General features: G+C 48.5%; 13 protein-coding genes and 1 non-coding gene across 14 annotated transcripts; 6 read left to right on the forward strand and 8 right to left on the reverse strand.

The window, feature by feature from the left end:
* The first annotated feature begins 1,987 nt into the window (after positions 1-1,987).
* Positions 1,988-4,469, forward strand: EI90DRAFT_3155291 (chitinase). Its single transcript, XM_039065988.1, has 7 exons — positions 1,988-2,486; positions 2,557-2,751; positions 2,812-2,957; positions 3,023-3,188; positions 3,243-3,728; positions 3,787-3,847; positions 3,906-4,469. Exons 1-7 carry the CDS (start codon positions 2,343-2,345, stop codon positions 4,040-4,042), a joined length of 1,335 nt encoding a protein of 444 aa, XP_038914800.1. The 5' UTR covers positions 1,988-2,342; the 3' UTR covers positions 4,043-4,469.
* A 683-nt stretch (positions 4,470-5,152) lies between these two features.
* On the forward strand, positions 5,153-8,587 carry EI90DRAFT_3145913 (exocyst complex component sec5; the record flags this gene model as incomplete). Its single annotated transcript, XM_039065358.1, has 15 exons — positions 5,153-5,226; positions 5,293-5,415; positions 5,464-5,489; positions 5,561-5,758; positions 5,816-5,896; positions 5,958-6,040; positions 6,157-6,389; positions 6,444-6,562; positions 6,777-6,907; positions 6,953-7,292; positions 7,340-7,686; positions 7,739-7,855; positions 7,908-8,049; positions 8,103-8,281; positions 8,342-8,587. The coding sequence occupies 15 exons, from the start codon at positions 5,153-5,155 to the stop codon at positions 8,585-8,587; spliced, it is 2,439 nt and encodes an 812-aa protein (XP_038914801.1).
* Positions 8,588-8,741: 154 nt separating this feature from the next.
* On the reverse strand, positions 8,742-10,837 carry EI90DRAFT_1387137 (putative adenosylhomocysteinase). The gene is made up of 10 exons (XM_039051742.1): positions 10,664-10,837; positions 10,561-10,607; positions 10,468-10,503; positions 10,365-10,417; positions 10,232-10,301; positions 9,963-10,176; positions 9,675-9,910; positions 9,407-9,618; positions 9,094-9,351; positions 8,742-9,044 (listed from the first exon to the last, which is right to left on the reverse strand). Exons 1-10 carry the CDS (start codon positions 10,680-10,682, stop codon positions 8,897-8,899), a joined length of 1,293 nt encoding a protein of 430 aa, XP_038914802.1. The 5' UTR covers positions 10,683-10,837; the 3' UTR covers positions 8,742-8,896.
* Positions 10,838-10,850: 13 nt separating this feature from the next.
* On the forward strand, positions 10,851-11,263 carry EI90DRAFT_2924166 (uncharacterized protein; the record flags this gene model as incomplete). Its single annotated transcript, XM_039054849.1, has 3 exons — positions 10,851-10,978; positions 11,035-11,121; positions 11,179-11,263. The coding sequence occupies 3 exons, from the start codon at positions 10,851-10,853 to the stop codon at positions 11,261-11,263; spliced, it is 300 nt and encodes a 99-aa protein (XP_038914803.1).
* On the reverse strand, positions 11,233-12,603 carry EI90DRAFT_3062451 (uncharacterized protein). Its single transcript, XM_039060633.1, has 6 exons — positions 12,577-12,603; positions 12,334-12,521; positions 12,117-12,269; positions 11,902-12,058; positions 11,801-11,856; positions 11,233-11,741 (listed from the first exon to the last, which is right to left on the reverse strand). Exons 2-6 carry the CDS (start codon positions 12,346-12,348, stop codon positions 11,511-11,513), a joined length of 612 nt encoding a protein of 203 aa, XP_038914804.1. The 5' UTR covers positions 12,349-12,521; positions 12,577-12,603; the 3' UTR covers positions 11,233-11,510.
* EI90DRAFT_1387226 (uncharacterized protein) lies at positions 12,439-13,874 on the forward strand. Its single transcript, XM_039051743.1, has 3 exons — positions 12,439-12,519; positions 12,577-13,034; positions 13,105-13,874. The coding sequence occupies exons 2-3, from the start codon at positions 12,818-12,820 to the stop codon at positions 13,689-13,691; spliced, it is 804 nt and encodes a 267-aa protein (XP_038914805.1). The 5' UTR covers positions 12,439-12,519; positions 12,577-12,817; the 3' UTR covers positions 13,692-13,874.
* EI90DRAFT_1386762 (uncharacterized protein) lies at positions 13,875-14,611 on the reverse strand. The gene is made up of 3 exons (XM_039051741.1): positions 14,582-14,611; positions 14,369-14,526; positions 13,875-14,312 (listed from the first exon to the last, which is right to left on the reverse strand). The coding sequence occupies exons 2-3, from the start codon at positions 14,429-14,431 to the stop codon at positions 14,058-14,060; spliced, it is 318 nt and encodes a 105-aa protein (XP_038914806.1). The 5' UTR covers positions 14,432-14,526; positions 14,582-14,611; the 3' UTR covers positions 13,875-14,057.
* Positions 14,612-14,736: 125 nt separating this feature from the next.
* EI90DRAFT_3125172 (uncharacterized protein) lies at positions 14,737-15,324 on the reverse strand (the record flags this gene model as incomplete). Its single annotated transcript, XM_039063801.1, has 2 exons — positions 14,737-14,891; positions 14,949-15,324. The coding sequence occupies 2 exons, from the start codon at positions 15,322-15,324 to the stop codon at positions 14,737-14,739; spliced, it is 531 nt and encodes a 176-aa protein (XP_038914807.1).
* A 331-nt stretch (positions 15,325-15,655) lies between these two features.
* On the reverse strand, positions 15,656-15,739 carry EI90DRAFT_t143. The gene has a single exon. It is a non-coding gene; the product is annotated as a tRNA-Lys (tRNA).
* Positions 15,740-15,934: 195 nt separating this feature from the next.
* Positions 15,935-16,647, forward strand: EI90DRAFT_3062458 (uncharacterized protein). The gene is made up of 3 exons (XM_039060634.1): positions 15,935-16,134; positions 16,205-16,319; positions 16,372-16,647. The coding sequence occupies exons 1-3, from the start codon at positions 15,983-15,985 to the stop codon at positions 16,402-16,404; spliced, it is 300 nt and encodes a 99-aa protein (XP_038914808.1). The 5' UTR covers positions 15,935-15,982; the 3' UTR covers positions 16,405-16,647.
* EI90DRAFT_2924130 (putative peroxisomal half ABC transporter) lies at positions 16,425-19,423 on the reverse strand (the record flags this gene model as incomplete). The annotated part of the gene is made up of 16 exons (XM_039054846.1): positions 16,425-16,647; positions 16,704-16,797; positions 16,845-16,896; positions 16,946-17,114; positions 17,168-17,316; positions 17,368-17,702; positions 17,754-17,895; positions 17,946-17,959; positions 18,018-18,045; positions 18,102-18,186; positions 18,238-18,302; positions 18,354-18,516; positions 18,579-18,629; positions 18,678-18,817; positions 18,875-19,219; positions 19,280-19,423. The coding sequence occupies 16 exons, from the start codon at positions 19,421-19,423 to the stop codon at positions 16,425-16,427; spliced, it is 2,199 nt and encodes a 732-aa protein (XP_038914809.1).
* Positions 19,424-20,160: 737 nt separating this feature from the next.
* On the reverse strand, positions 20,161-21,532 carry EI90DRAFT_3290124 (uracil-DNA glycosylase-like protein; the record flags this gene model as incomplete). The annotated part of the gene is made up of 9 exons (XM_039067205.1): positions 21,248-21,532; positions 21,103-21,179; positions 20,992-21,010; positions 20,857-20,936; positions 20,728-20,798; positions 20,637-20,666; positions 20,416-20,587; positions 20,287-20,363; positions 20,161-20,232 (listed from the first exon to the last, which is right to left on the reverse strand). Coding segments are annotated over exons 1-9 (807 nt in total), but the record flags the coding sequence as incomplete, so codon positions are not given.
* A 287-nt stretch (positions 21,533-21,819) lies between these two features.
* EI90DRAFT_3125175 (histone-fold-containing protein) lies at positions 21,820-22,544 on the forward strand (the record flags this gene model as incomplete). The annotated part of the gene is made up of 3 exons (XM_039063802.1): positions 21,820-21,999; positions 22,076-22,324; positions 22,386-22,544. 3 exons carry the CDS (start codon positions 21,820-21,822, stop codon positions 22,542-22,544), a joined length of 588 nt encoding a protein of 195 aa, XP_038914811.1.
* A 1,294-nt stretch (positions 22,545-23,838) lies between these two features.
* On the reverse strand, positions 23,839-26,544 carry EI90DRAFT_3125176 (heparinase II/III family protein; the record flags this gene model as incomplete). Its single annotated transcript, XM_039063803.1, has 8 exons — positions 23,839-24,271; positions 24,325-24,554; positions 24,610-25,150; positions 25,203-25,223; positions 25,276-25,409; positions 25,469-26,107; positions 26,168-26,470; positions 26,527-26,544. The coding sequence occupies 8 exons, from the start codon at positions 26,542-26,544 to the stop codon at positions 23,839-23,841; spliced, it is 2,319 nt and encodes a 772-aa protein (XP_038914812.1).
* Positions 26,545-26,584: the final 40 nt, after the last annotated feature.

Below are 26,584 nucleotides of genomic sequence, written 5' to 3' on the forward strand. Positions count from 1 at the left end.
CGATCCAATAAGTGGGACTTACCGGACCCCAGAGATCAGGGTATTCCCGACTGGGAAAAAAAAAAACAGGAACCCGTCGACACGGGAACGCCAGGGACGCGACAGGAGGCACACATCCAAGCCGCAATCCTTCATAACCTTATTGATGGCTTTAACAAACGCGGTTCTGTTTTGCTTTATTGCCAGCGAAGGCTGAGGCACCAGAACCCGTGCAGGCGCCCATATGAGCGGCAATATAAAGGTACGGACTCCAACTCAGATCCTCAGCAGACACTTTTCTAGGATGATTGGTCGTGATGATGTGTTCCAGAAGGCAGTCGGAAGGGGGGGGGAGGAAGTCGGAGCCCTTCTGCTGATCAAGCTTTGGGATGAAGGAATGGGTGGACTGAAATAATTACTAATCGCAATAATACTCAGCTTCACGTTGAGTGAACTGAGGGAGGCAGGTAGTAGCGAAAAGGTCCTTATTTACAGATAAGTGTTGAGGACCTAGCGCGCAGTTCGCTAGGCCAGAGAGCAATCAAAGCCCCAAAGGTGCGGTGTTTGAAGTAAAGTTTCGTCCACGCCACCTTATTCCCGTCGTACCTGGAGGCCACTTAGTAGCCGTTGAATTTCCAACATGGACATGCGGTTAGACCAGGATTCAATTTGCCAAAAAAGTCGTCATATTCCTTAGATGCATTGCCGATTCTAGTCTTGAATGGCCCATGTTGTTGGCAGGCAAGTCATGAATCAGAGGAAGAGGACAAAAAGGGAAAGCAGAAATAGTTAGCTGATGCGGCAGAACCCGCCACTCTGCTCAGTACTTTGCTCACTTTAGTTTGCCCACGGATACAACGACGCGTACAAGCAGTACTAGGAACACTCTTCGCATAACCCACAATCACACCCTCTTTGATATATGCTTCAATAGCGTTTCTCATCACCATGCTGTCAATTATCGGTCTACTGATGCAATTTGTGGAGCGCTTAGCTCTTGTTTGGCAATCAAAGCATTGGTAATGCACACTTTACCCAGGCGGATTCGCTAGGCAGGTTACCAGCCTCTATTAGTATAGAGGGATTCGCATGATCCGTAGGCGTGGAGTCTGAGTCAGTGTTCTCTTGCATCTTTTGCACTACAGCTTGGACTGGCATATGCCATTTTGGTTTTGTGAGAGGTGTCTTGGTGATGTAATCGGTAACGTAGTACAAAATGGCTTTGGCAGACATGCCAGATCCAACGAATTTGAATTACATCGCACTTGTAAAATGGTTCCACAGTAGTTGTTGATCATGCCGTTTGAGATACGAAGATTGAGCTCACCACTCTCCATGTCCATGGAGGAAGCGTTGGTGACATGGTCGGGAGAGAGATCAACTAAATCGACAGACACCATCGCCTTGCTTATAACCAGTATCGATATGTTTATGGTGCAAATCGTTCTGTATTTGGGCTGGGGAGTGAGAATTGGGATGGTATCGTATGCTGTACGGATGGGCGACATCAGACATACATTCAGACATAGCGGGCTGGACTGGAATCCCATTTCTGATGGTGTCATCCAAGAAGTCTAACGGCTGTTCTTGCCAGTCATGGTGATTCTGATCATTGCTGTGGATTGAGGAATCATGTGACAATGAGGGGCTGCCGCGACCCTGGGCTTCCACAGTACCGCATTACAAGGGTCTAAGATTCCATTTGTGTTAATGACCCAACATTGCTCTAATGAACGCTTGTATGCACAGACGGAAGAACCGAGCCGCAATGAATAGATTACAAGCCACGGTGGACGCTAAGAGGGAACCTGCGAAGCCAATGTGTGATCTAAATCAAATTGATGGTTGAAAAACAGGACTGGGAGGTGTTAGTCATATTAGCAGCCGCCACTGTGGGTGGATCTTAACGGAAGCAACGTCAAAGTGAGGGAGACGATTGAGATGCTCTTCATGCAGAGTTACGTCGGGATTATGACATATTAGCCATTCTAGCACCCGACGTACTTTTTCCTGTCACGGTCGTGCGTTCTTTAAGTAAGAGCCATTCTTTGGAAGAAGTGGTAGGACCGACGAAGACCACACAAAGGGGAGTAATTGTATCACAGCGTTGGAAATACAATAATGCTGGACTGAATGGGAGCACCCGTTTCAGGCCGAGGTTTGGTTCCGGAGCACTAAATCCTGCGATATAAGTACAGGGGTTGGTTGCGGGTCAACATCCACGAACTACTTCCCCCTCCTTTACATAGAGCCGCCTAGTTGGTCGATATCTTGACCTATTCCACTGTCTCTACTATTGAAGCTTGGCGCGCTTCGCCCTTTCCTTGCTTTCGACAACACAATTGCAACCAAGACTACTCGTTATGCACTTTTTTCCCACTTTTCTGCTGTCACTCCCGGCTGTCCAGGCATCTTTGGCGTCTCCTTGGGCTTCCCTTAATCGTGGTGTTGGGGCCCGTCACAAACCAGTGGCTCGTTCCCTTGTTGACCGCCGGACTAGCCCCCCGGTAAGATTTGCCGCCACTCACCCCACACAAAATGTGAAGCATTGATTTTCCCCCCCTGAAATTTGTGTAGATCGTCCCAGATGTAGCACTATCTTGGTATGCTGGCTGGCACGCTGCCAATTTGACCCCAGCCGAGGTTTCCTGGGAGAAGTACAGCGTTATCACGTTTGCATTCGTCGTAACCACTCCGGATATTTCGGAGCTTTCTGTTGCAAAAGAGGACGATGCTACTCTTCGTCAGCTCGTCGCGCTTGGACATCGTTCCGTGAGTGCCCTGCCATTTCATCCCGCCCCCCGGCGATGCTGATTGGAGCGTCATGAACAGAACACGTCAGTTTTGGCAACTATTGGTGGATGGACTGGTTCCATGTACTTCAGTACTTCGGTGGCGACAGAGCAAAATCGAACTAAATTCGTTGCAGCTATCAACAACATCGTGAAAGAGTACCAACTTGATGGCGTAGATATAGAGTAGGTTTGATTCTTTTGAACGGTATTTCCCGAACCTTTTTTGATCGACCTTTTCCCGCTACAAGTTGGGAGTATCCTGATAGTAAGGGAATCGGATGCAATACTCTCTCTGCGAGCGACACTGCCAATTTCTTGGAATTCCTGAAAGAACTTCGTGCTTCCGAGCTCAAAGACAAGTTCATCACCGCTTCAACAGCCATAAAACCATTCCTTGATGCGAGTGGGAATCCTGTAAGTTCATGCGGCGCTTCGGTTGGTTTCTTATTTGACGACGTTGGTCCATAGTTACGGAATGTGTCAGAGTTCGCCGATGTCCTTTCGTGGATCCACCTCATGGTCTACGATATCTGGGGGTCATGGAGCCCAACCACTGGCCCTAATGCACCACTGAACGACTCGTGTGTTGCTACTACTCCTCAATCCGCGGGATCAGCTGTCTCCGCTGTTCAAGCTTGGACCGAGGCAGGCTTCCCTCTTGAGAAATTAGTTCTCGGTGTTCCATCTTACGGACATAGCTTCACGGTGTATAATGCTGATGCGTTCCAGAAGGGTTCAACGACTGATTTAGTTGACTCGTTCCGTCCGTTCAATGCCTCTGCTACCCCATTTGGGGACTCATGGCAGAGCGGTCCTGGTCTGGATGCCTGTGGCAACTTGCAAGGAAATAGCGGCGAATATGACTTCTGGGCCATGATTCAACTAGGCCTCTTGGACGAGAACGGGTTGCCTGTGAGCGGCACCCCTAACATCTTTGATACTTGTTCTCAGACTGTAAGTGTCTATCTCTCTATGCGTTTCGGACCAGACGTCTGATGCTAGCTCTTCATAGCCATCCATCTACATTACGTCCTCCAACACTTGGATCGAGTACGATGACCCACGATCCTTCAGTGAGTCTCTCCGACCGGCACCTGCATCACTATTCTAATCGTCATATGTTATTCGCAGAGGCTAAAGGCGAGTTCATTCGTCAGAAAGGTCTTAAAGGCTTCGCTATGTGGGAAGCTGCTGGTGACTGGGATGACCTTTTACTTGACGCCATTCGAGAGGGAGCAGGTTTCCCTAACACCCCTTGCCATCCCTAGTCAGTCTAGCCCCAAGGTGGGGGAACTGTGAGGCGACCTCGCAACAGCGGTGTTAACTCAGCGCCAATACTTCATGTCGCTGCTCGTTTGCCACACATCCGAGAGCTGTCTTTCCAGTCTCCTTTCCCGATGCTCTTATGCTCGTCTGTGATCATGCATTGTTTGCTGAGTTGTTATTGCCTGATCTTTTCTTTTAAGGTCACGGTAATTTTTTGTTTCCATTTTTATAACTGCCATCATTTAAGCTTGTATGCGGATGAACCTAAGATAGCAATCACTATCAAGTCAGCCTGCGAGCAGGTTGGCTTTACCTGAAGGACGTACAGCACGAGCGGCGTACCCTCGTGTTTGCAGCATCAGATGGCGCAATATTTTAGACATCAAGTACCGAATTACTTTATTCACTGCCAACGAATCGATCTTTTTTGATGTCCTAAGGTAGCGAATGATGGTTGCTTGGACAAGACATAGCGGCTCATAATGCTGCGTGCCACTTATTTCCCTGTCATTCTATTGGCTATTGACCTTCTGATTCCATAACCGTACGTCGCACTGAACCCAAATAGACAATTCGCAACAAGTACGCGTAGCCAGACCTTGAAGTAGATTTCTCCCGAAAGCAACAGCATAAGTGAGCGGCAAATGAGATCACACGTGTGGCACACAAGATCGGAATAGACCCAGTCTTCGAAAGTCCGGAGAATACTGATGAAGAGGGAACGTGTTGATTTCGGGACAGTTTATGACACTTCCACGTGTCTGATCACAGACAGATGGCGGGTATGCGTAGGCAGGGAACTTATCAGCAATTTTCGGCATATGGATGATGCTAAGTTTCTGTTTACGCTGTGGGTTCTGAGCTGGAAATGGCGAGCCCAGATGCACCTATAGTTGGTGTCTTATAAGGCATCTGGTGTTCAGACGCCATTTACGCTATGCGCATTGTGTCAGATTGCGCCGTCAAACACTGATTATGTAAGCGTTCCATTCAATTTTATGCCGACACCCAAAACGCTGCCTCGAACTACGTCTAGAGATCCTAGTTCATTACACCTTGCGCAACTCTTTAGGGAGCTCATGCTTGTCTAACCTCTTTCCTTCTAACGCTTTATGGGTAAACTTAACTTCGACATTGACGAGGCTGCACTACTTAAGGCATATCGCATATCTTCACTCGAGCCTACGTGCGTACGGAGATTGGAGGCAACACTGTCACCGCAGTTTGTGTATTTACTTCCAGACCTACGTAGACAATGGGAAGACGTCGATCATGAATTTAGTGACTCGCTGGCAGGCGCTCTGACAGGCAGCCCAAATGAGGGAGTTAGTCACGAACTAGCCGATCCTCTTGGCCTATATCACCACGGTGTCGAGTCAGTCACGCCTTTCTCTCCATTATCAATGTCGCTTATCCTGAATAGCACCTCGGAGATGAAGTTAGAAGCTAGTACGTTTTACAGCATACTTCTTTCTACCTTCTTGCTTCATCCTACGTCTGAAATTTGGGTTATCTCGTAGAGGCTGCCGTCCTTATTACTTCGAAATCATTCGATCCGAAGGCTTTTCTTTCTACAATTCATCCGAATGCTACACATCAGGACCTCACTGCGGGGACCGCTCGCCTAAAGCAGACGCTGGATTCTCGTTCAGAGGCAATAAGGGTTCTCGTTGAAGATAATTTCGATCATTACGTATCTGTCAAAGCATCTACTGAAAGTTTGACTTGTTCGCTTGCATTATTTCAGTCTTTTCCCTGACTTTTCTGTGGTTAAGGCCTTTATATGGATATGAAGGAGCGGTTTCTCGCCCCAGAATCGGACTATGGCTCAAAGGAAATCCTAGAAAAACTCAAACGTCGGTGCTTCAATACGCTGGGAAATCGCCGCTTCACTCATTTGCATCGCTGCACATACAGTGGCTAGTGCGAAGGCGGACCAAGTATTCCAACCTATTTTAGAGAATGCGGCTAAAGCCCAGCGCGTTCGTGCAACGCTTGGGGTTTTTGAGCGGTCTAAGTTCTCTTCAACCTACCCGCCTCTTTGGCGGAATCTATCGAAGCAGTAAGCATTGTATTCATTGGGCTCAATTTGATCGAGTAAGAATCCCTTTATTAGAATCGATACGAAGTTGCTTTGCGGGACTATAATAAAGGAAAATACCTTATGGATTCGCGCCCCGGCCGGCTCATATCGGTCGCAGGAGGCTCATCCACTGAGTCCCAACAAAAACGAGTCCTCAACAAGGTCTGGGGTGCCGTGGAGAAGGTCATGGGAGAGATGCGGAACCTGCTAATTTCCCAGCTTCAGCAGCCTACACGAAGTGTGGATGAACAGCGGAAAACGATTGAGCGAGTCAAATCACTCGTACAATGTCGACCTTTACTGACACTGTTCGCCGTCAGGATTTTGCTGGAGATGAATATCCCAGATGATCCAGTGTGGATATATCTCGATAATCAACACAAGTATATCCTTGGCCAGTTGGGATCCTCGTTTGAAGCCTCTGTGAAGTCGATTGATGGTAATGCTCCCATTCTTAAGTCCCGTCACCAGACGCTCAGCTAAGGCTTTTAGAGGCGAAGAGAAAAGCTGAAGAATCTCCCCCTGACGTTTTAAGTGCTGCTAAAGATCTGTCGGCGTGCGTGGGTGCTGTTGGCTCCCAAAATGTTGAAACGGTTATCAGTGAGCCGCTGCAGGTTTCCCTGCGTTCGATCATAAGGCTAATACCCGTCTAGACGGGGCGCATGGCTCCGCCGAATGGAAGGCCACCCTTAATCTGGTCAAGGCAGCATCCGAAGTGATGTTGACTTTACTGCCTCCCTTCTGGAAGATTGCCAAAGATTACCTTGATGGTGCTTTCAAGAAGGTGAGTCCTACGATCTTCAACCAGACCACTCGCCAATCCTAGTAGTCATCAGGCGTTACTGTATCGCGGCGAAGTCCAAATCAATGCAGAACAATGGCTTTCGACATCGTCAACCTATACATATCTCTCCCTTCTGAATACTTTACCCTCTCTGACAAGGCCGTTGTCACTAATACTGCCAGCGGTATTCCACCTTTTGTACCAACAGCATCAAGTTCTATCACCACCTCCTGGTTCGTTTCTAAGATTTTGTCAGAGATGGAAGAGTGCGTGAACGACGTAACTACCGCCGAGCTGTCTGGGGAGGCTAGCTCTGGGCTCAAGAGTCTGCTAGAAAGCGCCAGATGGAGGTTCGTCGACGCAGTGTGCGATAACTGGCTAAGAGGTGCATTTGAACACGTTCTCAGTCTATAAACTGACAACCCCTGTTAGACTCTCAACGATTCCATCATTTGGAGACATGGGAACAGGACCCGAAAAACCCACCTTTCACCTTGTTCCTCTCCCAAATACAGAAGTTCCAGACTTATGTGACTACATGCACATATAAAATTGCTGGAGGCATCGACATATCAAATCCAAAGACTCCCACCAAACAACTCCCCATTGGTAGAGAATTTTCCTCCAAGATACAACGGACTTTTCTCGACTCCGTCTATGCTCTTCTCGATGGGCTGGAATTGCTTTCCCGTGCTCAGTACGAACCAGTGCTGACGAAGGAAGCGGCACCACTGGTCCTTACTTCGATAACACCCGCCACACCACAAAGTCTGGATCGCGTTCGTCATTTCTACGGGATTCATTCACTTTGTCTCGCTGACAATGTTTTAGGACACTCGAATGTTGTTAATAACTTCGAGTTTTGGTTTAATGAGCAAGGCTATTATTCCCACCATGATAAATCAGCTAGAATCCGCTCTCAATGTATCCATATCGCATGATCGCAAGGTGAACAGTCATCGCTCCTTATATCTTTCCAGCAGAGCTAATGAACGACAAGACGCTGATGGAAGTAGTCAGCGTTCTCGACAGTACACTTTTTGATGACTTCATCAGGCTCAAAAGCTCAAAAGTGAGAGAGATGATTCATACTGGAGTGAATGGGGGAACTGCGGATTGGACTGAGTCGACGCGGCCAACGGGTACGTGAACACCCACTGGCACCAATCGTACCTCGCTGACTCGTGTCGGTCAGAGGTACGGGGCTATATGTATGAAGTGCTTTTATTCTTCGTCACTGTGCATCAGCATGTGATCGTCGTCGCAAAGCCTTTATTGGAGAGGACCATGGTAGCCCTAGTCGAAGCACTGACCGAAGAAGCCCTCGCCGCTTTTCGACAAGTCAATGAATTTGGGATTGGAGGAATGCTTAGGGTATGCTTTGGTTCCATAAATCAAGCTGTTGTTCCTTCGTTGATTCTCGACCTGATCCAGGCAACGTTGGAAATCGAGTTCGCACACCAAACTCTTCTCCAATACGTGTCTCCTAAAGCTAGCGAGATACTGACGTCGATATACAGCACAATATCACAAGCATACTCTCGACAAAAGAAATTGAGTCGCCAGGAAAATCTCCAACGGGAGTTGGATGGTGTCAAGAGAACATTGCATGAAAGCCGCCGATCCACAGCGATCGAGTTTCGATGCTTCAAGCCTACGAAAGAGACTAATGCGATGTGATTTTCGGGTGATGAGCCTTCCGCACCACCCATCGCACTGGTTGAACAATTTGGTTGCATGGACAATGGTATGCACGTGGATGTCATGTATAACTATGCAGAATGTGATGATTGCAGGCTCGTTGAGGCCAATGTGATGCAAGTGGTGTGTCAAGGGATGGAAAGAGTGAAACTAACGATGAAAAATCACGCAAATACACGGAGAGTTGAACCCGTTACAGTGGCTACAACTGGGGATGGACGGTGTTGAACTACAGATGAGGGAGCGGGAGAGATAGGCACGTTGAGGCCTAACATAACAAATATACGCTTAATAGCGGTAGTGATGGGCCTTGTAAGGTCCATTAATCGGGACGTCGAGGTATTTCGATTGAGCATCGGTCAGAGTTGTGAGCTTCACATTAAGTTTAGCCAGATGAGCCCTGGCAACTTCCTCATCTAACTCTTTGGGAAGTATGCTAGGAAAAAGTTGTGGAGATAACATAATAGAGGGATGTCATGACTCACTGAATGCCGAGCGGGAAATCCTGGTTGCGTGTCCAGAGAGCGATTTGGGCAAGAACCTGGTTGGTAAACGAACACGACATCACAAAAGATGGGTGACCGGTAGCACAACCAAGGTTAACTAGGCGTCCCTCAGCAAGGAGAATAATGTGACGGCCGTTGGGCATAGTATAGCGATCCACTTGTGGCTTTACATTGACAACCGACTTGGCGTTCTGCTTCAGCCAAGCGACGTCGACTTCAATGTCGAAGTGGCCAATGCTACGGAGAGTTCGCTCAGGAACTAAGCGTTGACGCGAAGGCTGGTACGACTTACTTGGAGACAATAGCATCCTCCGGCATGACGTTAAAATGCGCCCCAGTAATGATGTCCCTGCAACCAGTGGTTGTAACGAAAATGTTGGAACGAGGGGCAGCATCTTCCATGGAAGTCACTTCATAACCTGCCATCGCTGCCTGCAGCGCATTGATGGGATCGACCTCTGTGATGATGACACGGGCACCATAGGAGCGCAGTGATTCCGCACACTGGAAAAGGTTCTCATCATTAAGTAGTCTTGTGATGGAGAATGACTCAAACCTACGCCTTTGCCTACATCACCGAAACCGGCGACGACCGCAACCTTCCCGGCCAACATGACGTCCGTCGCACGCTTGATACCATCCACCAATGATTCACGGCACCCGTAAAGGTTGTCGAACTTCGACTTAGTGACGGAGTCATTGACGTTGATAGCGGGGACCTTAAGCTTCCCTTGACGGAATGCTTTGTAGAGATGATGAACACCAGTGGTAGTCTCCTCCGAGATACCCTTGATGCCTGAAGAACACGCATTAGGTGAGGGAGCAATGATACACGATGCAATCCTAACCTTGGAGGAACTGAGGATACTTCTCATGAACGAGGTTGGTTAAATCACCGCCATCATCGAGAATCATGTTCAACGGCTGGTTTCCAGGGAAAGCAGAAAGAGTTTGCTCGATGCACCAGGTGTATTCTTCCTCGGTTTCGCCCTTCCAGGCAAACACTGGGACACCAGTTGCAGCGATCCCAGCCGCGGCATGGTCTTGTGTAGAGAATATGTTCTGAAATCATATGTGAATATATGAGAAAATGAAAGTATGGCAACCATTGGCTCACGCAGGATGACCATGCGACTTCAGCGCCAAGAGCAGTCAGGGTCTCGATCAAAACGGCTGTTTGAATCGTCCTCCAAGATTAAAGGATTAAGATTAAGTTCCACACAAACTCGCCGGACCAAACCAACACCTACATGTGCAAGCAGCCAGCAATTCTGGCACCCCTGAGGGGTTGCGACGGTCCATACTGTTCCAATCTTGAGCATCAATTTTTTGTGACGAAGGCAGTCTGCTTACCTTATTACGCAAATAAATGAGACCGGGCATCTCATTCTGTTTGACTAGGGTGTGAGGCGCGATCTATTTCGAATTGTGGACGTCTCCCCATACCTCTGCGATCTCAATTTCCTTACGGCCAAAGGCGGCGAGGGAAATGTCTGGGAATACCAGGAATTGATGAGAGGAGGAATAAAGATATAAGTAATGCTCCTACCAGCAACTTTATAAACCATGTCTATGAGAGGGCTATGAGGGCGAGAGGAAAAGAAGGTGAAAGTGCAGAGGGAAAAAATTATCGAGATGATAAAAAAAATGGAACGATGGGGTGCCTGTCACGTGAACGAGTGTTGGACGGGATCGTGAGATGAGTTGACGTGTATGTACTTCAATCGGCTCGCTGGATGTCGTCCAAGCTCACGGCGAAGGAAAGGGGCCGGTGTGTATTGGCGGAAATATTGCAATATGAGTGCAGCCTAGAGAATAAGAAATCCGCCCTGGTCTGCTATCCCATACCTCGAGTCTTCCGCATGTATGTAAGGACATTCAGCAATCCTGGCTCACAGCTAGTAATACATTGTTGTGCAGGTGTCCTGGGGAACCAGCGGTCGAAATGAGTTCATTTTTGAGTCTAGATAACCAAACAGGAAGTGTGGTCATTCCGGAGCATGTGGAGTAAGTGTTCCATGCCGAACTTTTGAGTTTGAGTTGAGATACGTTGTTCCATGATAGTAAAATCATACCAAAAGCTAGACCTTGGAGAGATATTCGGAAATTGCGAGGTGAATATCGTGATTCCCCGGTGAGTCAACAATGAATTGGCTATCAAAATAATGGACGTTCGATTTGGTGTACAATCCTCCCAGACAACAGAAACATGAACATATAAAATGAGGGCGCCGACACAGCACCAAGCTGCGGTGAGGCGATGAAACAGGTGCAATGGAAGCGTGATGTCGAATGAATACTGGATCTGCGAAGAAATGATGCAAAGCCTTGGAGTATTATAATGTTCGACTGGAATATAAAATGAGATAAAGAAAGAGAGGGGCGGAGTGAAAGGATCACGACAGGGTCATCTTTGTGAGTGTGTCTGGTAAATCAACTGCGTCTTCGCAATATGGACTTGAAGACGATCCTGGCAATCTGCGTTTCTTGGACGCATCCTCGGTCACAAACTTGGACTGCTCGCTCCTTGAAGGATCCCGAGAATGCCTTATAGTAGATTCGTCACTCCTTTCTGCGTCAGGTTCCGAAGGAGCACCCCGTTTCCGTTTACTTGCCGTTGGTGTGTCCTACGCGCGTCGGGGGGTTAGAAAACTTACTATCGGTTTCCTGATCGACGAAATCTCACCCCTTCATGTTCCCCCGTGCCAACCTGACCGGGTGATACGTTTAAACCGTTGAGGTCTGAATCATATAAGCACCGTGAATGTAAGCTTATAAAGCCCTCACCATTTAGCAATAGCTGCATCCCAGCATCCATTTCTTTCTGTTTCGTCATATGCTGGTACGGCCGATGTATAGTTTTCTTTACGAACTTGTACTTGGTCCACGATACTTCATCTCCGACTGGGACGAAAGCGATAGAAACAATAAATGGAGCATCGACCTGCATCAAATTTCAGTTCAGCGAGATCGAGGGAACAAGAAACCACAGAGGTCCGCACTCGATTACCATGACTTTTCGATTTGGGTGCGGTGCCAAAGCATAGTATATCTTTATGAGTGAGTTTCGCCCGTTCACCAACTTTCATGGGTGTCCAAATAGAATCAACAGCACGCCATGTCAGATTCGTTGGCCGTAGATGAGTGATGTATATCTGGGAATCGGGCAGGTTTAGGAGCTGATTCAAGCAGTCATAACTTCTAATAAGCATTACGGACCCCATCTTCTGCCATAGTTATGACGGCATGGGTTCGTGACACAGCTCGTGATGGGAAGTATGCCAGGGGCGCATTGTGTTTATGGCCATTACTCGGTCGTCCGATGATCACGCTTCCTCCGAGACGAACTTCAAAGACTCCACGGTAGCCAGATTCGGGCTCCCCAATGAGGAGTAGTTGACCAATATCTGGATATAAGAAGATTAGGGGCACGAACTTCTTGGTTCACAGTCGCAGACGAACCTTGAACAGAAAAGCTAGGGGTTGTCAGAGCAGCCACGGTCTTCAATTGGGTGGCAGTCGGAACGGTACGATTTTGGATAGTAGGTGGGGGTGTAAGCATGATTCCGGGGGAGGCCTGCAGGTTGAAGTGAAAGGATGCCGAGTAACTCCTAATTAGACTTGCGGATTGGGTTCGAAGGCTGGGGGTGGAGCGATCACCTGACTGTGCATCTCGATTATCTTGACGCCTTCCCATCATCCAATGCACAAACCAAAACAGGGCACCGCCTGGTCCAAGAACTCTACCAGTACATCTAGCATCATATCGTCTGCGAAAGTATCGTCCAAACCATCTCAAAAAGGGAAGAGCTCAACAGTTCAGAAGAGCAAGGATGTGCGCCGTGTGGAACGACTCCTGAAGTCTCTGAATACTGGGTTAGCGCCTTCCGATGTAAGTAACGATGGATGCTTCTGCCAAGGTATTGGGGATGTTTCGCGCCGCGCTCCGACTGAGTGATCTGAAATCTAAATTTAATAACGGCATGTCAGCGAAAGTTCACCGTCTGTCTTCTTATGTCCCGATATGCCCACATTGTGGGCTAATATTTTGTTTGCTTCAGCATCCCGCCAATCCTTGCCCATTTTGCCATCTTCCATTACTCTCTCCACATACCAAAAACGCTCTTGTGCAGAAGCTCAACTTTGGGCTATCCGTAATCTTACAAAAAGAAGCCGATGCCGAAGAAGCACGAGCGCGGCAAGCACAAAGCAACATCACAGCGTTCCCTCCTCTTACTTCCACGTCACCATCTGGCGTTAAGTCCACATCCTCGTCCCCCTCTGCGTCTCGCCGAGTGGTCAGTGTAAAAGCAGGGAAAGCACGAATATCAGTCACGCCGTCTCCGGGGCAATCCACCCCAGCAAACAACAGCGATGCCGAGAAGGACGAATTCTCCAACAATGCTGTACCACCGCGTGTCCCCTTACCCCCGGACGATCCCCCGTTCGTTCCCCGTCGCGGCAATGAAAGACGCTGGCAGAACTTACATGGAGAAGGATTGACATATGTTGAATCTCAATTATCTAATGAGATTGAACAGAGGAAAATGACTACAAGTGTGAAGGAGAATAGCTGACTTCCGAAACTCCACATGGCTTCGTTCGTTAATCAGACAGATTATATATACCAAGCGTCTTAATGTATTCTAAAAAGGAGCCAGTGCTTCCCGTCACCCGTGATGCACATGGATGGCTTTCATCAACTGTTCCGAGAACCTGTTTGGACCCTCGCAGAAACGGATGTAAGATGGCATATTCCCCCCTTAGGCACGTAGTGTCGGTCACTCCCGCGCACCGGCATCCGTCCTTTTTGAAGGACAAGGAAATGGAAACCGAGAGGTTGAATGTACAGACCACCACTGCACAAGCAGAGTCAGATTCCTAGGCATTGAGGCTTTAGTGCTTAATAATATTGATCTCCTCTTCGTCTTGGTCGTCTAGGCTTAGAAAAGCAAATGCAAGAAATGAGTGTCTGTGCTCCCATCTTCAGCCAAAACACAAATCCAGTCCCTATTATGCCAAGCTGATTCTATGTACTCTCCCGCACCACTTACATCGAGGACATGAGCAAAAGCTGCATGCAAAGCTAAGATCTCCGGGAGGCTGATGGGTGTTGCATCGTGGTTGACAAAAGTACAAACGGTTCCACAATCACGGTGTGGCATTGCGGTTTGAACGGTGTAGGTATTTTCTGCATCCTGACATGAGATGGATGATGAATGAATGAAAATAACAATTAGTTCAAATGACATACATTTTGCTTGAACCACATCTTGAACGACCCCAACAGGTTGTCAAGATCTGGCCGGAGAAGCATGGCATTGTGGGGACCATTTATTTTTGGTCCTGAAGCTTCTCTATGTCGAAATCACACCATGAGGCAAACATGTCCCATGTGCTTGCGGTGTCCCCCTAGGAGGACATCATTACTGGCAAGATAAAAATGAACACAATATTTGCAACAGACTTCGGATCAAATTGGTTCATGGAAAGCGGGAAGATATGTGACATCACCAATGGTGTGCGGAACGCATTCTTGGGACCTTGAGGGATTTTTTATGGTCAATGTAGTGCCCAGTAACAGCACACCTATAACCTTGGCGCTTGCCAAGCTGAATGGGCTCAAGAGGTGGGATGGCACTGAAGGAAGATGGGATGTACCAAATCTCTGAGGGCCTTCTGATCCCCACGCGATGCAGTCTGTATGAGGGCAGCGGTGTCGTGGACGGTAGGGGTTTGTTCAGTAGAGGGGGTGTCCCTCCGTTTCGCACTTGCCACTGAAAGCAAATAACAATATGAAAAAATCGAAGTGAACACTACTAGGTGGGGCATACCAGGACAGATAAGGAATGTCAACCAGAATTCAGCCAGAGCGAGGAGAAAACCTTTTGGGAGCTGGTGTTTCTCACAGGCCAGGATGGCGGTGGCGACGTAATGCTTTCCTTTATCCTTAACCGCGTAATCCATGAGCGAAGTAAGCAGGAGATCTGCCTTGACCTCCTTGGAGCTGGGCACCAATTCTCCACCAATGTAAGTGCTCACTAGCTCCCTTGCATTATCAAGCAGAGTCTGTAGGCCATCGGTGTCTATGGAACTACTAGAGTATGAAGAAAGTACGGATGCAACAGACTCGGCCAGGGAGGAGCCAGACATCGTGGAGTCAATGGAGGTGCGGGAAGGCGGTGGGTCTGTCACCATGTCCTGATCCATGATCGCTAGTGATTGGAGGCCATGACCAAAAAAATAGCACTCCAGATTTGGAAGGGGATTCAAAGAAGGGTCAATATACAATTCTGATTTAGCTAGGCAGGCGAACCTGAAGGGACGATGACCTAAGCGTCTTCATCCAATGGGAGTGTGTGAGACTTCGCTCCAACCAATCGGCATTCGCGATTCGTGAGGCGTGTCCGCGCTCTTTATATATAGTAGACGATATGCCTATCCAGGTTGTTTGCGGCCACACAAGAGGCTCTCATCGCACTCACTGCACAATTGACGAACAAGAAGTAGCGTTGACAAACTAGAAAAAAGTTATCCCACTAGCCCGATGCGGGGGTCGAACCCGCAACCTTGAGATGTGAACCCTAATAAGAGTCTCACGCTCTACCGATTGAGCTAACCGGGCACCGGTCGACTGACTCCCTGTTGATGCATGCACAAGGTTTGAGTAATATCAGAATTTCAGGTCAACATGTCGACTTTATCAGTCTCCTTTGTGGCCACTTAGCGCAAACGAAAGTTGAAATGCATTATATCCATCACATCTAGAGTGTCGGCAAAACGAGGATCTGCTTCGAATCGATCGGATTCCTTCCATGGTCAGCAGCCGGATCCAAACCTTCTCCTGTCGTAAAGTTTACCTTTATCCATGTCAGAGTCACCGCCGCCGCCACCTCCCGATTCCCCTTCTGTTCATAATGCACCAGCACCAGCACCAGCCGTTGGCTCTCCCGCTCACTTTCTCAAAGGCTGTGTAGGCAAGCGCGTCATCGTTCGTCTGGTATCTGGCATCGACTATCGAGGTACGAACTCGTTGCTGGTATCTACGCGTCTCCACAACATTCACGTATTCGGTCCTCTCGTTCTCTGAAGGTATTCTTTCTTGTTTGGACAGCTTCATGAACATAGCCATGGAGCAGACGGAAGAGTATGCGAATGGACATCGGACCAACTCTTACGGAGACGCATTCATCCGCGGAAACAATGGTACGTGCAGGATTTGCCCGTGTACAGGCTATTGATATTAAAATTACCACAGTACTATGCGTATCGTTAGAGGAACCATTATAGTGGTTATTGGGGTTGATCGCTCAATCCAACTTCGGCAGTTTGACCGAAACGCCAAGTTCTGCTGCGATCTCCTTGATGCGGGCCTCCCAGTGTTTAACCTCTGCGAGATTAGCCTCAATGGCGGCTATTTCTTTGTCCATACTTAAATTCTGCTCTGCTGTTCCCACTTGTTGTTCCGTCCAACTCCCACTAGCATCTCCCTTCAGTGTCAGCAGACGCGAATGATACTTGATTAATGAGGGACTGGAAGGCTCTTGTCAATGATTGCGAGGCGAGGGAGGAATTGTGCATTAACATACCGATGAGAAACGGTAATCAGGGTAATCCCAAGATCTTTGGCATGCTGATACATCAATCCTTCAACATCAGTCGAAACAGCGCTTGTACATTCTACTCCATATTGTCAATCAAAATGCCAGACGTGTCAGAAGGACCCCTACCATCCAGCACCGCGAACTTTGGCGAGTGATAGAAAAGCCTGGCCATACCCATCTAGACACAGCTATAAGAAGCTGCTTGAGCAGTGAGTTAGGCCACTCACTCTCTGCTTTTCACCTCCACTGAGGACGTCACGCCACTCCTTCTGTGTCGTCCAGCCTCCTTCACGCTCTGGGAGATACGCCAAGTGAACACGTCTCAAAATTTCCATTAGATCTTCGTCGGTGCGACCTGACGCTTTGAAATCGGCGTATGAATGAGGATAGGTAATCCTAATGAATACTGGTGAGCAGCTGCTGCACGGGGCCTTGGACAGTGCATTTACTGATCTCGGAGGGTGCCCACGACCATGTATGATCGCTGTGGCACCACAAATACGCCCTTCGCACCTCGGGAGGGACGACTGAGGATACCACCAGTGGTCTCCCATAAGCCAGCAATAACACGAGCGATAGCTGTCTTTCCCACCCCATTCTAAGAGTGATTTAGTGTCCGGGCCGAGGAGTTGAAGGATCGAGCACTGACGGGACCGGTAATCATCAAGTGTTCGCCTCTTCTAATTGTTAACTTCAGGGGTTCCACTAAGCCGCCATTCAGGCCATGATTTTGTGCGTCGTCCGCTTCAAACACATTGGCCCCGCGAACTTTGCGTTCGGGAACGCTGACTCCGACGTTGTCCAGACGTATGCTATGCTCTGAATCCGCGAACTCCTTTACTGATGGTATGGCATGCAACGTAGACAACAGCGTGTATACGCGGGTGGTTAAACCGGCCAGCTCCAACAGATCCTTGTATGCATACATTAACCGTCCTCCAGCATCGGCAATGGAAATAAGAAGACGACGATTTGAGATATAATCTTAATCCTCACGTCAGCGAAGGGGAAACAACTTGGAATAGGAAGATATACCTTCTGTTCTCGAGGCAATGGAATCATTGGGACGGAGCAGACCATCTGCCAAAGGCCCCTGGGCTTGAATGCCAACGTGTCGAGTCGGACGGAGCAACACAGGGATTGAAATCAAACAATAGCCCACGGCGGACCATAAGTACTGCCGAACAAATTAAGCACGGTGCAAATGAAGAAGCAAAATATATGAACCTTAATAACGAAATCTAAGGATCTCATCCGTTAGCAACATGCTGGATGGGTCACTGCAGAGAAGACTCTCACCTTCTGTCCATTCGTAAGCAATTCGAATCTTGAGTCGTGGATGAGTAAACACAACGAAGAGTTACATGAAGCCTGGATAGTCACCTTTGCGATGGTATTCACATGGCTCATCAGGCGGGAGTAAGCTTTCCAGAGAATGTCACGCTCGGTACTTCCACCATTGTAAAAACTGACACTCGTGTTAACAATGATGCTCGAACGGCAGGCGACGCGCACCTACGCAATCTCCTCGGCTTCTCTCCCGGCACGTGCAACGCCTCCACGATATTCCCCTTCAAGTCGGGCCTAACTCCACTTACGTTAATGAGTTTATCGGTTATGACCTAGCTGACACACCTCCACCGCTGCCATACGGGCAAAAGCCGGGGTCACAGCTCTGAGGATGCTAGCTGTGAGTAAATAATTCCCCCACAAAAGAGTGCTACCCAAGAGTCCCAAGGACCGTGAAATTTGCACGGTGAAGATGAACATATCAAGGAACGGTTTCATAGTGTTGCCGCTAAACAGTTATAGTTGACCTCAGCAGGATGACTTCTCGAAAAGAATAGGCAGGCAACTTACTACAAGGCGGCAAGGGAATCGCAAAACGACGCAATGTCGGAGGTGATATACCTGCCAAAAATTGGTTCAACTATTCATCGAGGACACAATTTTGCTCACTGATCAACACCGTCCAATCCCCCTTCAAGGCCTACTCGGTAGTACCGAAGGTAGGGTGCTTTTGTGAGATAAAGATCATGGGCATATCGAGTAAGTCGTGTCCGAAGACTGAGAGACAGCTTCATCTGAAGATGACGCAGCTGAAAACAAAAACTAATTGAAACAGTACATCATTCATGAAGTGTCTAGTCTCTCACCATCGAGTTTGTGTATGATGAAGGAACCGCAAGAACAAACCACCACCCAAGGCCGCGAAGAAATCCAGGGCCATCGGCACTGACGAGATCACGGACAATGCGTCCATCAAGACGCGCCACATAAACACTGAGTAGGGTACGAAGAACAAGAAATGTTGAGTGGAGAACTACAAGGCCAACCTCCTTTGACCTCCAGTTTCTAAATGCTAGTCTCAGTACTGAGCCGAGCTGCTTCATGAAAACGGCATCAATAGACGCCTTGACGTTCAGATTCACTGAACGAATGATGGGAAAAAGCTTTGCTCCTTTGATGAGGGTGGATTCCTTGATTGGGTCTATCCGGACCTATCATTTCATACGGAGAGGTTTAACATGGAAGCAAAGGTATCTCCATGGCGCGCATACCTTAGCGATGCGCCCGCGAAAGGGGACGAAGAGCGAGACACTGCCATCTCGCTCCTTTCGGTACACTTCCTGCTTTGCAGCTTCAAATTCTGTTGGACTCAGCCTCGAAACAGGGTTCAATGAAACCCCGAAGAACTTAGGCATGTCAGGAAGCAGTTGAGATCGAACAATGAGCAAGAAAGAAACAATAAGCGCAATGGAGTGCTGGCGTCTCTCTGAGATGAAGGCCTGGAGCGGAACGATTGGCATAAGCTTATATGAAGCGGTCAATATATGCAATGCGGGCCAGCCAGCGCCCGATACGAGGACAAATAAACTTCTGCAGTGGTGCTTCAAGACGATTCGGATTCCAAGCTCAGATCACGGGACCGCTTCACGGGCATGTGAAAGCCGAGAAAAGCATTAATGCTTCCACGAGAGCAACGTCCTGCAGACCCCCATTCATGCAGCTCCTCTCAGAGAATAAATTTCAGTTATCAAGTCTTGCGTCATTAGAAACTTTTGTTGTCGCATTGGAGGCGCATGCTCATGACGGTAGGTATGCCAACTAGCCAAAAAGCTATCAGCTGCCCGGTACGTCTACTTCCAGACGTTACCATAAACAACTCTGACAAAACTGATTCAGGGCTATATCTTCCACTTGCTGGGTCGTTTGTGGACAGCAGTGATTATGGGGATTTCTATGAGTTAATCGTTGTAAATCCGCTGGTATCAAGAAGACCAGCCTGAGCTTTGAGAAGCTCCTGCTTCAATGCCGCAACAAAGTCGGCATAGTCCTTAGGCTGCAGCGGACTGAGAATCGAATAAAACTTACGTGCGTCGTCGACGCACCTTGTATCCCGTCACTCTCCCCGAAGGATTCGGCATCTTAAAGAATAATGCTCGGTCACTGGAGGCTTATTTGGGAGCACGGTCATCACAGGTTCGTCTTCTTGCTCAGTTTTGATGGATGGCTAATTCGACGAATGTGGGTGCTCAATCAGTATTGACGAAATTACATTACTTACATCTCGCCGTGGTGGCTCCGATTTAGCATCCCTTTCTGCTCGATGGACGATTTTGTATGGGAGAACCAGATATGGATCTGTGGACGCGCAATTGGACTTGGAGCTGCGATTATCGACGTATACACTGACCGTGTGCCAGTCTCAGTTTCTTGTCCCGAGGTCTCGCGGGGTCTACTGCGCCGATGAACTTGTCCCAAATCCCAAATCCAGCAAAGGCCACAATCCTGGGCCGCCACTCGTGTATCTTGTGTATAAGCACAGCGGCTCCAGTTTTGTGCTCGTCTTGTTCCAGATCTTTTTCCTGAATTAGGATCAGGGGCTGATCACAGGGTTAGACTGTAAGCCATTACCTCTTTCGATGGCCGGTCACAAAGGTTTGTCTATGCGTGCAACAGCATGGACATCTCGGAAGGAAGTGAAGAAGCGGACGTGCTGACTAACCAAACCCATAGAAGGATCAAGCAATGGCATTTCTGTATCTTGGGCAGCAATCATTCTTACAGGGGTCAGACCTGAGACAGAAACTTCCAATTTGGCATGAATGATTTGTACCCGTATATCACAACTCACCCCCGGCATACAACGATGGCCAAAACCGATTCGATGGGTGCGAGAAGTGGTGCCCTTTCCTAGACGATGTTTCACCAGGGCTATGGATCGTGCCTCAGTACCTGCGCACTGTACCCAAGCAACGATATAGGGTACTTTATCCCGCAAAAAAGGACTACAAATAAGCGAGGGAGAAGACACGTAGGATCGTGGCAAAGTAGTCAACTATTTGAATAGATCGAAGTCGAGGGTGTTGGAAAAACGTACTGTCGAGCTCCTTCACTATAATATCAGGAACTGGGTGCAATACTTCCTGTCTCTCCGCTCCAGGCCTGTTTGTCGGGCTGTACATACACAAGTGAAATAAACAGGGTTTCCTAATTAGCGCCGAAGACCACATGCACATTCTCACCTTATGCGCCGCCTTTTCGCCTCCCGTAGTGTTCGCTTAGAAAGGGGGTTTCCTCCTGAGCCATTGTCACTGTTCCCTGACACTTCAGCCCCGACAATGGCCTTCAGCGACTCTGAGCGAGTGAAATAACGGGACTTCATTGTTGGCACGTCTGGTGCCGGAAGGGAACGAGATGAACTCTCTTGATCAATATCTCCAGAGATCTCCATATGCAACACAGACGGTAACTGGTGGCAACAAAGTGGAGTGGAAACGAAGATGGTAGAGGGCTAAAACCGGGTTTCCCCGTCGTGCACGGCGCGCTCTGCTCGTTCCGGATCATGTGTCGGCAAGCCATTGCTGCTACCTAGCGCTTACAAACGCGCCTCCCAGGGCCCCTTTCAGCTGTGTGCAATTTCCGATTTGCGCTGGACAATAATATCGTGCTACCCAAAAACGAAACATTTATCCTCGACGCATCATAACCGATTTCAGGTTTCGTCCTGACGCCATTTAACCAGCTCCCTGACGTGCCTGGATACTTTCCATCCACACAACTAAACCCCTGCCATACTTTCCGTCACCCCTCAGCCATGTCATTCACGTCAGAACCCTCCTCCTCAACAGGAGGGCAGTTCCAAGACAATACAATTCCATCTACAGCACACCTAGAACCATTGACAATTCCGCCAAACGAGGCCACAGAAGGCCATCCAAACCCATTCACTGAGCAGGAGCTTGGGGAGTACAAAGAACAAGACCGTTACCTCCCAGTACGTTCTGTAGCTCATATGGAAAGATTGCATGTCTCACAACTTACGCGCTAACTACGGGCTATTCTCTTCCTAGATTGCCAATGTCGCACGGATAATGAAGCTCTCCGTTCCATCGAATGCAAAAATTGCGAAGGACGCGAAGGAGGCGATGCAAGAAAGCGTTTCCGAGTTCATTAGTTTCATTACGTCCGAAGCAGCGGAGAAGTGCCTCATAGAGAAGCGCAAAACCATTGGAGGTGAAGATATAGTGTATGCGATGAAGAGTCTAGGGTTCGACAATTATGCTGCCGTGCTCCAAGTTTATTTGGCTAAACTCAGGCAGGTAAGGCGTTTAGCAATCTCATCTCTTCGATTCTTGGTTTTTATGGAACGTAATTCCCTAGCACCAGGCGATGGTTTCTGCGGCCAGATCTCAGGCCCAAGATGTTGACGAGCCAATCAATCATTCACATCAACGCAACTTCATCATCCCTACCGGACTAGTGCTGAGGGCACGCCTGAAAACGCTTCACAGTCATGAGCGCTACTGGATATACCGTTAAATTTCTTGGATCGGCCGTTGGATCATGTTTACTTTAATAGCCGCGCAGACATAATGTATGGTATGCCCGCCATCAACAACATCCGCGAACGTCACCGCAGCATTTTTCTATTTTTGTAATTTATCTCGCATTTATACGCCACTGCTCGGACGCTGAACTAATAACTGGTTCGCCGCAGCTGGCTAAATTAATGTTAAGAATGAAGTACTTGCTCACACAAATGATTTTCTTCAACGTTCCCTGTGGTGATCATGACCTCAAATCCGATGATATTATATTGTTGGATATTCAGTTGATCCAGATTAGTCAGCGCTCTCTTGCCTTCCAAGTCGACTGGCGCACGTGATGAATGCCCTCACGTTGGCCGAATTGTTCCTGAAGATTGTAAAATCTCCGGAGTGCTAAATGAAATCTTTTATAAATGCTGGCGCAGCTTTGTATTACATGTTGAAAAAAAAGAAATTACTCTTCTGCATGGTCCGATCTGCGGTTCGGTTCGTGTTGTAATCGGCGTTCCGGATACGGCAACGCGTCTCCCAACGGCTCGCTCGTAGCACAAATGTAAGATAGAAATATAACTAATGATTTGGGTCAACGTCCGTACGTGGTGTGTATATACGGAAGAGGAAAATGTACGTAATGCAACTCGTGTGCGTGCGCTTAGTAAAATCCTCCACATTGTCCTCCACATACTCTCCGGTGACTCGCATTTCCAACAGTTCGGTTCGAATCCGGTCCAAACCATGGTCCGGTCCTATTTATGGGTTCGGTCCTGGTGCAGGTCCGGTTTAAGTCACGGCATCCCTAGTCACGTCGGGGAAATGCGTTACGCACTAGATGTTGACGATTTCGAACAGCGGGGCAACCGGATTATTGGATGGGATCATCACCTATCATGAAGAATCTTAGATCTTGAATGTTTATTCTGAAACTCAATTGGCGGTATCCTAGTTGTCCGCTGTCACTGGGCGCGAATGCGTTGCATCCCAATGCGCCAGGTTTTTGGGGTCAAAGAGTACATTGGTGCACGGATATATTCAATCACCATGGGAATTGCTATTGACTGCGGCCATCTTACATAGAGGTACGTCCGTTGCCACTCGATCAACGATTGAAGTAAATATACTAGACAAGCGAGACAAAACAAAATCCAAAAGGAAGTGCGCAATGAAGAACTCGTGCATGCGGAAGCGGGTTTAGGAATTAGGAATCATAAGGGCCACGGAGCCAAAGGATATACAGACGATGTCAAATAGTCCCAAAACATTGTTCAGTTCCGTCCTTTGGACAAATATTAATCATGACTTCTGAGAGACCACTGCGAAACGGGAACGCTCTTCGGTGAGATGAACGAATTGAATCCAACCCACTGAGGATTGAACACAACTTGGACGCTGTTGCTACCAGCCGGGATATTGACCACAAGCACCGTTACCCCAAGGTTTTCTGGGTCAGTTCCTCCGGCAGGCAAAGGCGGATCACTATCGTAACGAACAGGGGCCGCTGTACTGAATTGCAGTCCGTTTTTAACGTTGAGCAACTGAGCTACGAGTGTCTTCCCTGCGAGCTCTAATGTTGCTGTATCATTCGTAGTGGAAGTCGTGGAGAACTTGACAGTAGCATTGGTGTGCATGCGCCATTGAATAGCGTTAGCGGCATTCGAGATGTCGTCCTGAAGGAGGACTTGTCTACGTCCATTCAGAAGTCGGATACCTCGGTGAATGGAGCTACGGGAGCAGTTGAGAATAGAAAAATGAACTGGAGGATAAATAAATCTTACGTTCCACCGTAGGTGTTGGTCAAGTCAGCGGTGAAGAACGCGGTGGAATCCTGGGGGATGGATAAAACTGTGCTGGAGCCTTGAGTGGTATTTGAAGAGTCAAAATTCGTTGGCGGAAACGCGGAGAGTACTTGATTTTGGCGATTGACCACAAGAGTATTCTGTCCTTCGGTGCGTTTGCGGTAGTATAGCCATCGGGGAGAGCTGGCGTTCCCTCCGTCAAAGTATCCCTTAGATCGAAGGCGAATGAGGAGACAAACGTAGTGAACGCCAGTCTACACTTACAGGAGCATTATAATCTGCTGAACCAAGTTCCCCAGCGAACCGCTGTCCCATTGCATCCAAGACAAAATCGCCACTGTCCAAATCATTATGATTCTGATGACCAGAGTTGGTGCCGGCCTTCATAGCGACGTAGAGACCATCGTTATCAGTCCAGCTAGTGCGCATTGAGGCCCACTGATCCGTATTATTGCTGAAGTAATGATCCAGTGGGAGATTATCCCACCAGCCACCGCTGACGGAAGGGTCATACCAGAAGAGACCAGTTGGTTCAGAGGCATCGATCCGGTCACGTTGGAAGAGGGTGTAAAAGGGTTGGTTGTATTGGGTGCCATAGAACATCATGCAGTTTGCCGTGGTGCTAAATTTATTCGGACCATGATCACCGTAGTTGAAGAGCGACGTCATCCCGGTAACATAGATGTGATAGAGACCAGTAAGGTAGAAGTTGGGGTTAGACTTCAGTAGTTGATAATCGCTGCCTGTCGCTGTCAACAAGGAGCTCGCCATTTCAGCATGCCCAGTGTTCCCGAAATACCAGTAGCTAAAAGAAAACGTAAGCACCACAAAACAAGGTGCAAGTTGGAATGACAGACTTGGCAGTTTCTACCCATGTTCTATGAAAATGCGTAAGTATCAATGAGGCCCCTTTCCCGATAGCGAACCCACCCATCATTCGAGACTCCAAGGTCGCAGTTGCTTCGGGCATTTGGCAAAGCCAAGTTCAACATTTGGGTGGCAGCTCCAGTGGGGTCGTCGTTTAGGATGGCCAGGGAACCAATGATCATACCCGAGTTAGAAACCTAGGTTTGATAGCATGATGAGCATTGCTCCGAACAAATGTTCGAGTAGAGTGGTTTACGCAATTCCAATTCCCATTGACGGTCCGCCACCAACCGTAGGAAGCGCCGTTGTATGCTGCTACACCTTTGTTTATACCAAGGCTAATGATGCTCCACATGAGTGCCGTCCTGCGAGGCTGACTCCAGTAATCGTAGACCCAGTCGTAAGCGAGAGCGAAAGCGGCAGTGAACTCTGCAACATCGAGGAAGTGGTTCGAATTCCAATTATCCCCCGCGGTGCCGAACGATGTGGTGCCATTTCCTGATGCGTTCAACAATTCCTCCCACAGCCGTTCGGCATACTTGGAGTCATTGCTCATACGGTAAGCGTATGCAAGGTTCTTAACACGAACTTTGATCTCACGAGCAGTGTCCAGTGCACCGCTAGAGCCATCAAGGAAAAATGCCTTGGGAGGAACATTGAGGACAGCGGTGGCATTTCCAAAAATTGTGTCATTCCAACCACGGAGATAGGGATCAAGGGAGATGAGGGAGGGCAAAGCATTCCATTTATAGCTGGGGGCTATGAGGCGTGGACGGCCACTGCGCACGACAGTGGGCTGGGGGTTTGAAGGTTTGAAGCTATCTGTTGGCCAGGCAGCTGGCGGCGATGACTGAGGCGGAACAAAGGTTGGAGTCCCAAATAGGCCAGGATCTGTCTGTGTTGAACAATAATGCGGCGCTAAGCCGTAGCAGACATGAGGAATCTGAGGACTCACTGTGGAAGGGTATTCGGGAAGACCGTAAGTGTCTGTGCCCGTTGCAAATCTACCAAGTTTCTCTCTAGCCGAGCTCAATGAAACTGCGTAACTACTAGATTGTTGTGGAGACAAGGACGTGGAGGATTGAGGATGGCTGCTGTTGTTGTTCTTGCTGCTCTTATTGAGTTGCGTGCCCAACACACCTCCTAAAACAGCGCCAACAATGATCAAGACGGCCACTGGGACTCCAAACTTGATCCACGGGGAAGTGTGACGGGGCGATTTTCCTTGTACCTCGCGTGGGTCGGTTTCTGAAGGAGGCTATGATAAGGATGTCTAGTGAGCCTCCAATATGCCTTACCAGTCTTTAAACTTACGGCAGATCTGCCTGACATGATGGCAGCGAGGGCGAAAAAAAAATGAGAGGTGGGGGAA

This window comes from Cantharellus anzutake (genome assembly GCF_015039405.1).
Source record: "Cantharellus anzutake strain C23 chromosome Unknown EI90scaffold_31, whole genome shotgun sequence".
NCBI lineage: Eukaryota > Fungi > Basidiomycota > Agaricomycetes > Cantharellales > Hydnaceae > Cantharellus > Cantharellus anzutake.

Excerpts from the sequence above, each read along its gene's own strand:
- EI90DRAFT_3155291 (XM_039065988.1), top strand. The coding sequence starts at position 2,343 with ATGCACTTTTTTCCCACTTTTCTGCTGTCACTCCCGGCTGTCCAGGCA. Across the intron at positions 2,752-2,811 it reads TCGCGCTTGGACATCGTTCC|AACACGTCAGTTTTGGCAAC; the intron begins GTGAGTGCCCTG and ends CGTCATGAACAG. Across the intron at positions 3,848-3,905 it reads CGATGACCCACGATCCTTCA|AGGCTAAAGGCGAGTTCATT; the intron begins GTGAGTCTCTCC and ends TGTTATTCGCAG.
- EI90DRAFT_3062458 (XM_039060634.1), top strand. The coding sequence starts at position 15,983 with ATGTCAGAGTCACCGCCGCCGCCACCTCCCGATTCCCCTTCTGTTCAT. Across the intron at positions 16,135-16,204 it reads GTATCTGGCATCGACTATCG|AGGTATTCTTTCTTGTTTGG; the intron begins AGGTACGAACTC and ends CTCGTTCTCTGA. Across the intron at positions 16,320-16,371 it reads CATTCATCCGCGGAAACAAT|GTACTATGCGTATCGTTAGA; the intron begins GGTACGTGCAGG and ends AAAATTACCACA.
- EI90DRAFT_1387226 (XM_039051743.1), top strand. The coding sequence starts at position 12,818 with ATGCACAAACCAAAACAGGGCACCGCCTGGTCCAAGAACTCTACCAGT. Across the intron at positions 13,035-13,104 it reads CGATGGATGCTTCTGCCAAG|CGAAAGTTCACCGTCTGTCT; the intron begins GTATTGGGGATG and ends ACGGCATGTCAG.
- EI90DRAFT_1387137 (XM_039051742.1), bottom strand. Across the intron at positions 9,911-9,962 it reads GTATCCTCAGTTCCTCCAAG|GCATCAAGGGTATCTCGGAG; the intron begins GTTAGGATTGCA and ends CGTGTTCTTCAG. Across the intron at positions 9,619-9,674 it reads TCGGTGATGTAGGCAAAGGC|TGTGCGGAATCACTGCGCTC; the intron begins GTAGGTTTGAGT and ends AACCTTTTCCAG.
- EI90DRAFT_3062451 (XM_039060633.1), bottom strand. Across the intron at positions 11,857-11,901 it reads GATGCAGCTATTGCTAAATG|ACCTCAACGGTTTAAACGTA; the intron begins GTGAGGGCTTTA and ends TATATGATTCAG. Across the intron at positions 11,742-11,800 it reads GCACGGGGGAACATGAAGGG|GACACACCAACGGCAAGTAA; the intron begins GTGAGATTTCGT and ends CGACGCGCGTAG.
- EI90DRAFT_1386762 (XM_039051741.1), bottom strand. The coding sequence starts at position 14,431 with ATGCTTCTCCGGCCAGATCTTGACAACCTGTTGGGGTCGTTCAAGATG. Across the intron at positions 14,313-14,368 it reads AGATGTGGTTCAAGCAAAAT|GATGCAGAAAATACCTACAC; the intron begins GTATGTCATTTG and ends ATCTCATGTCAG.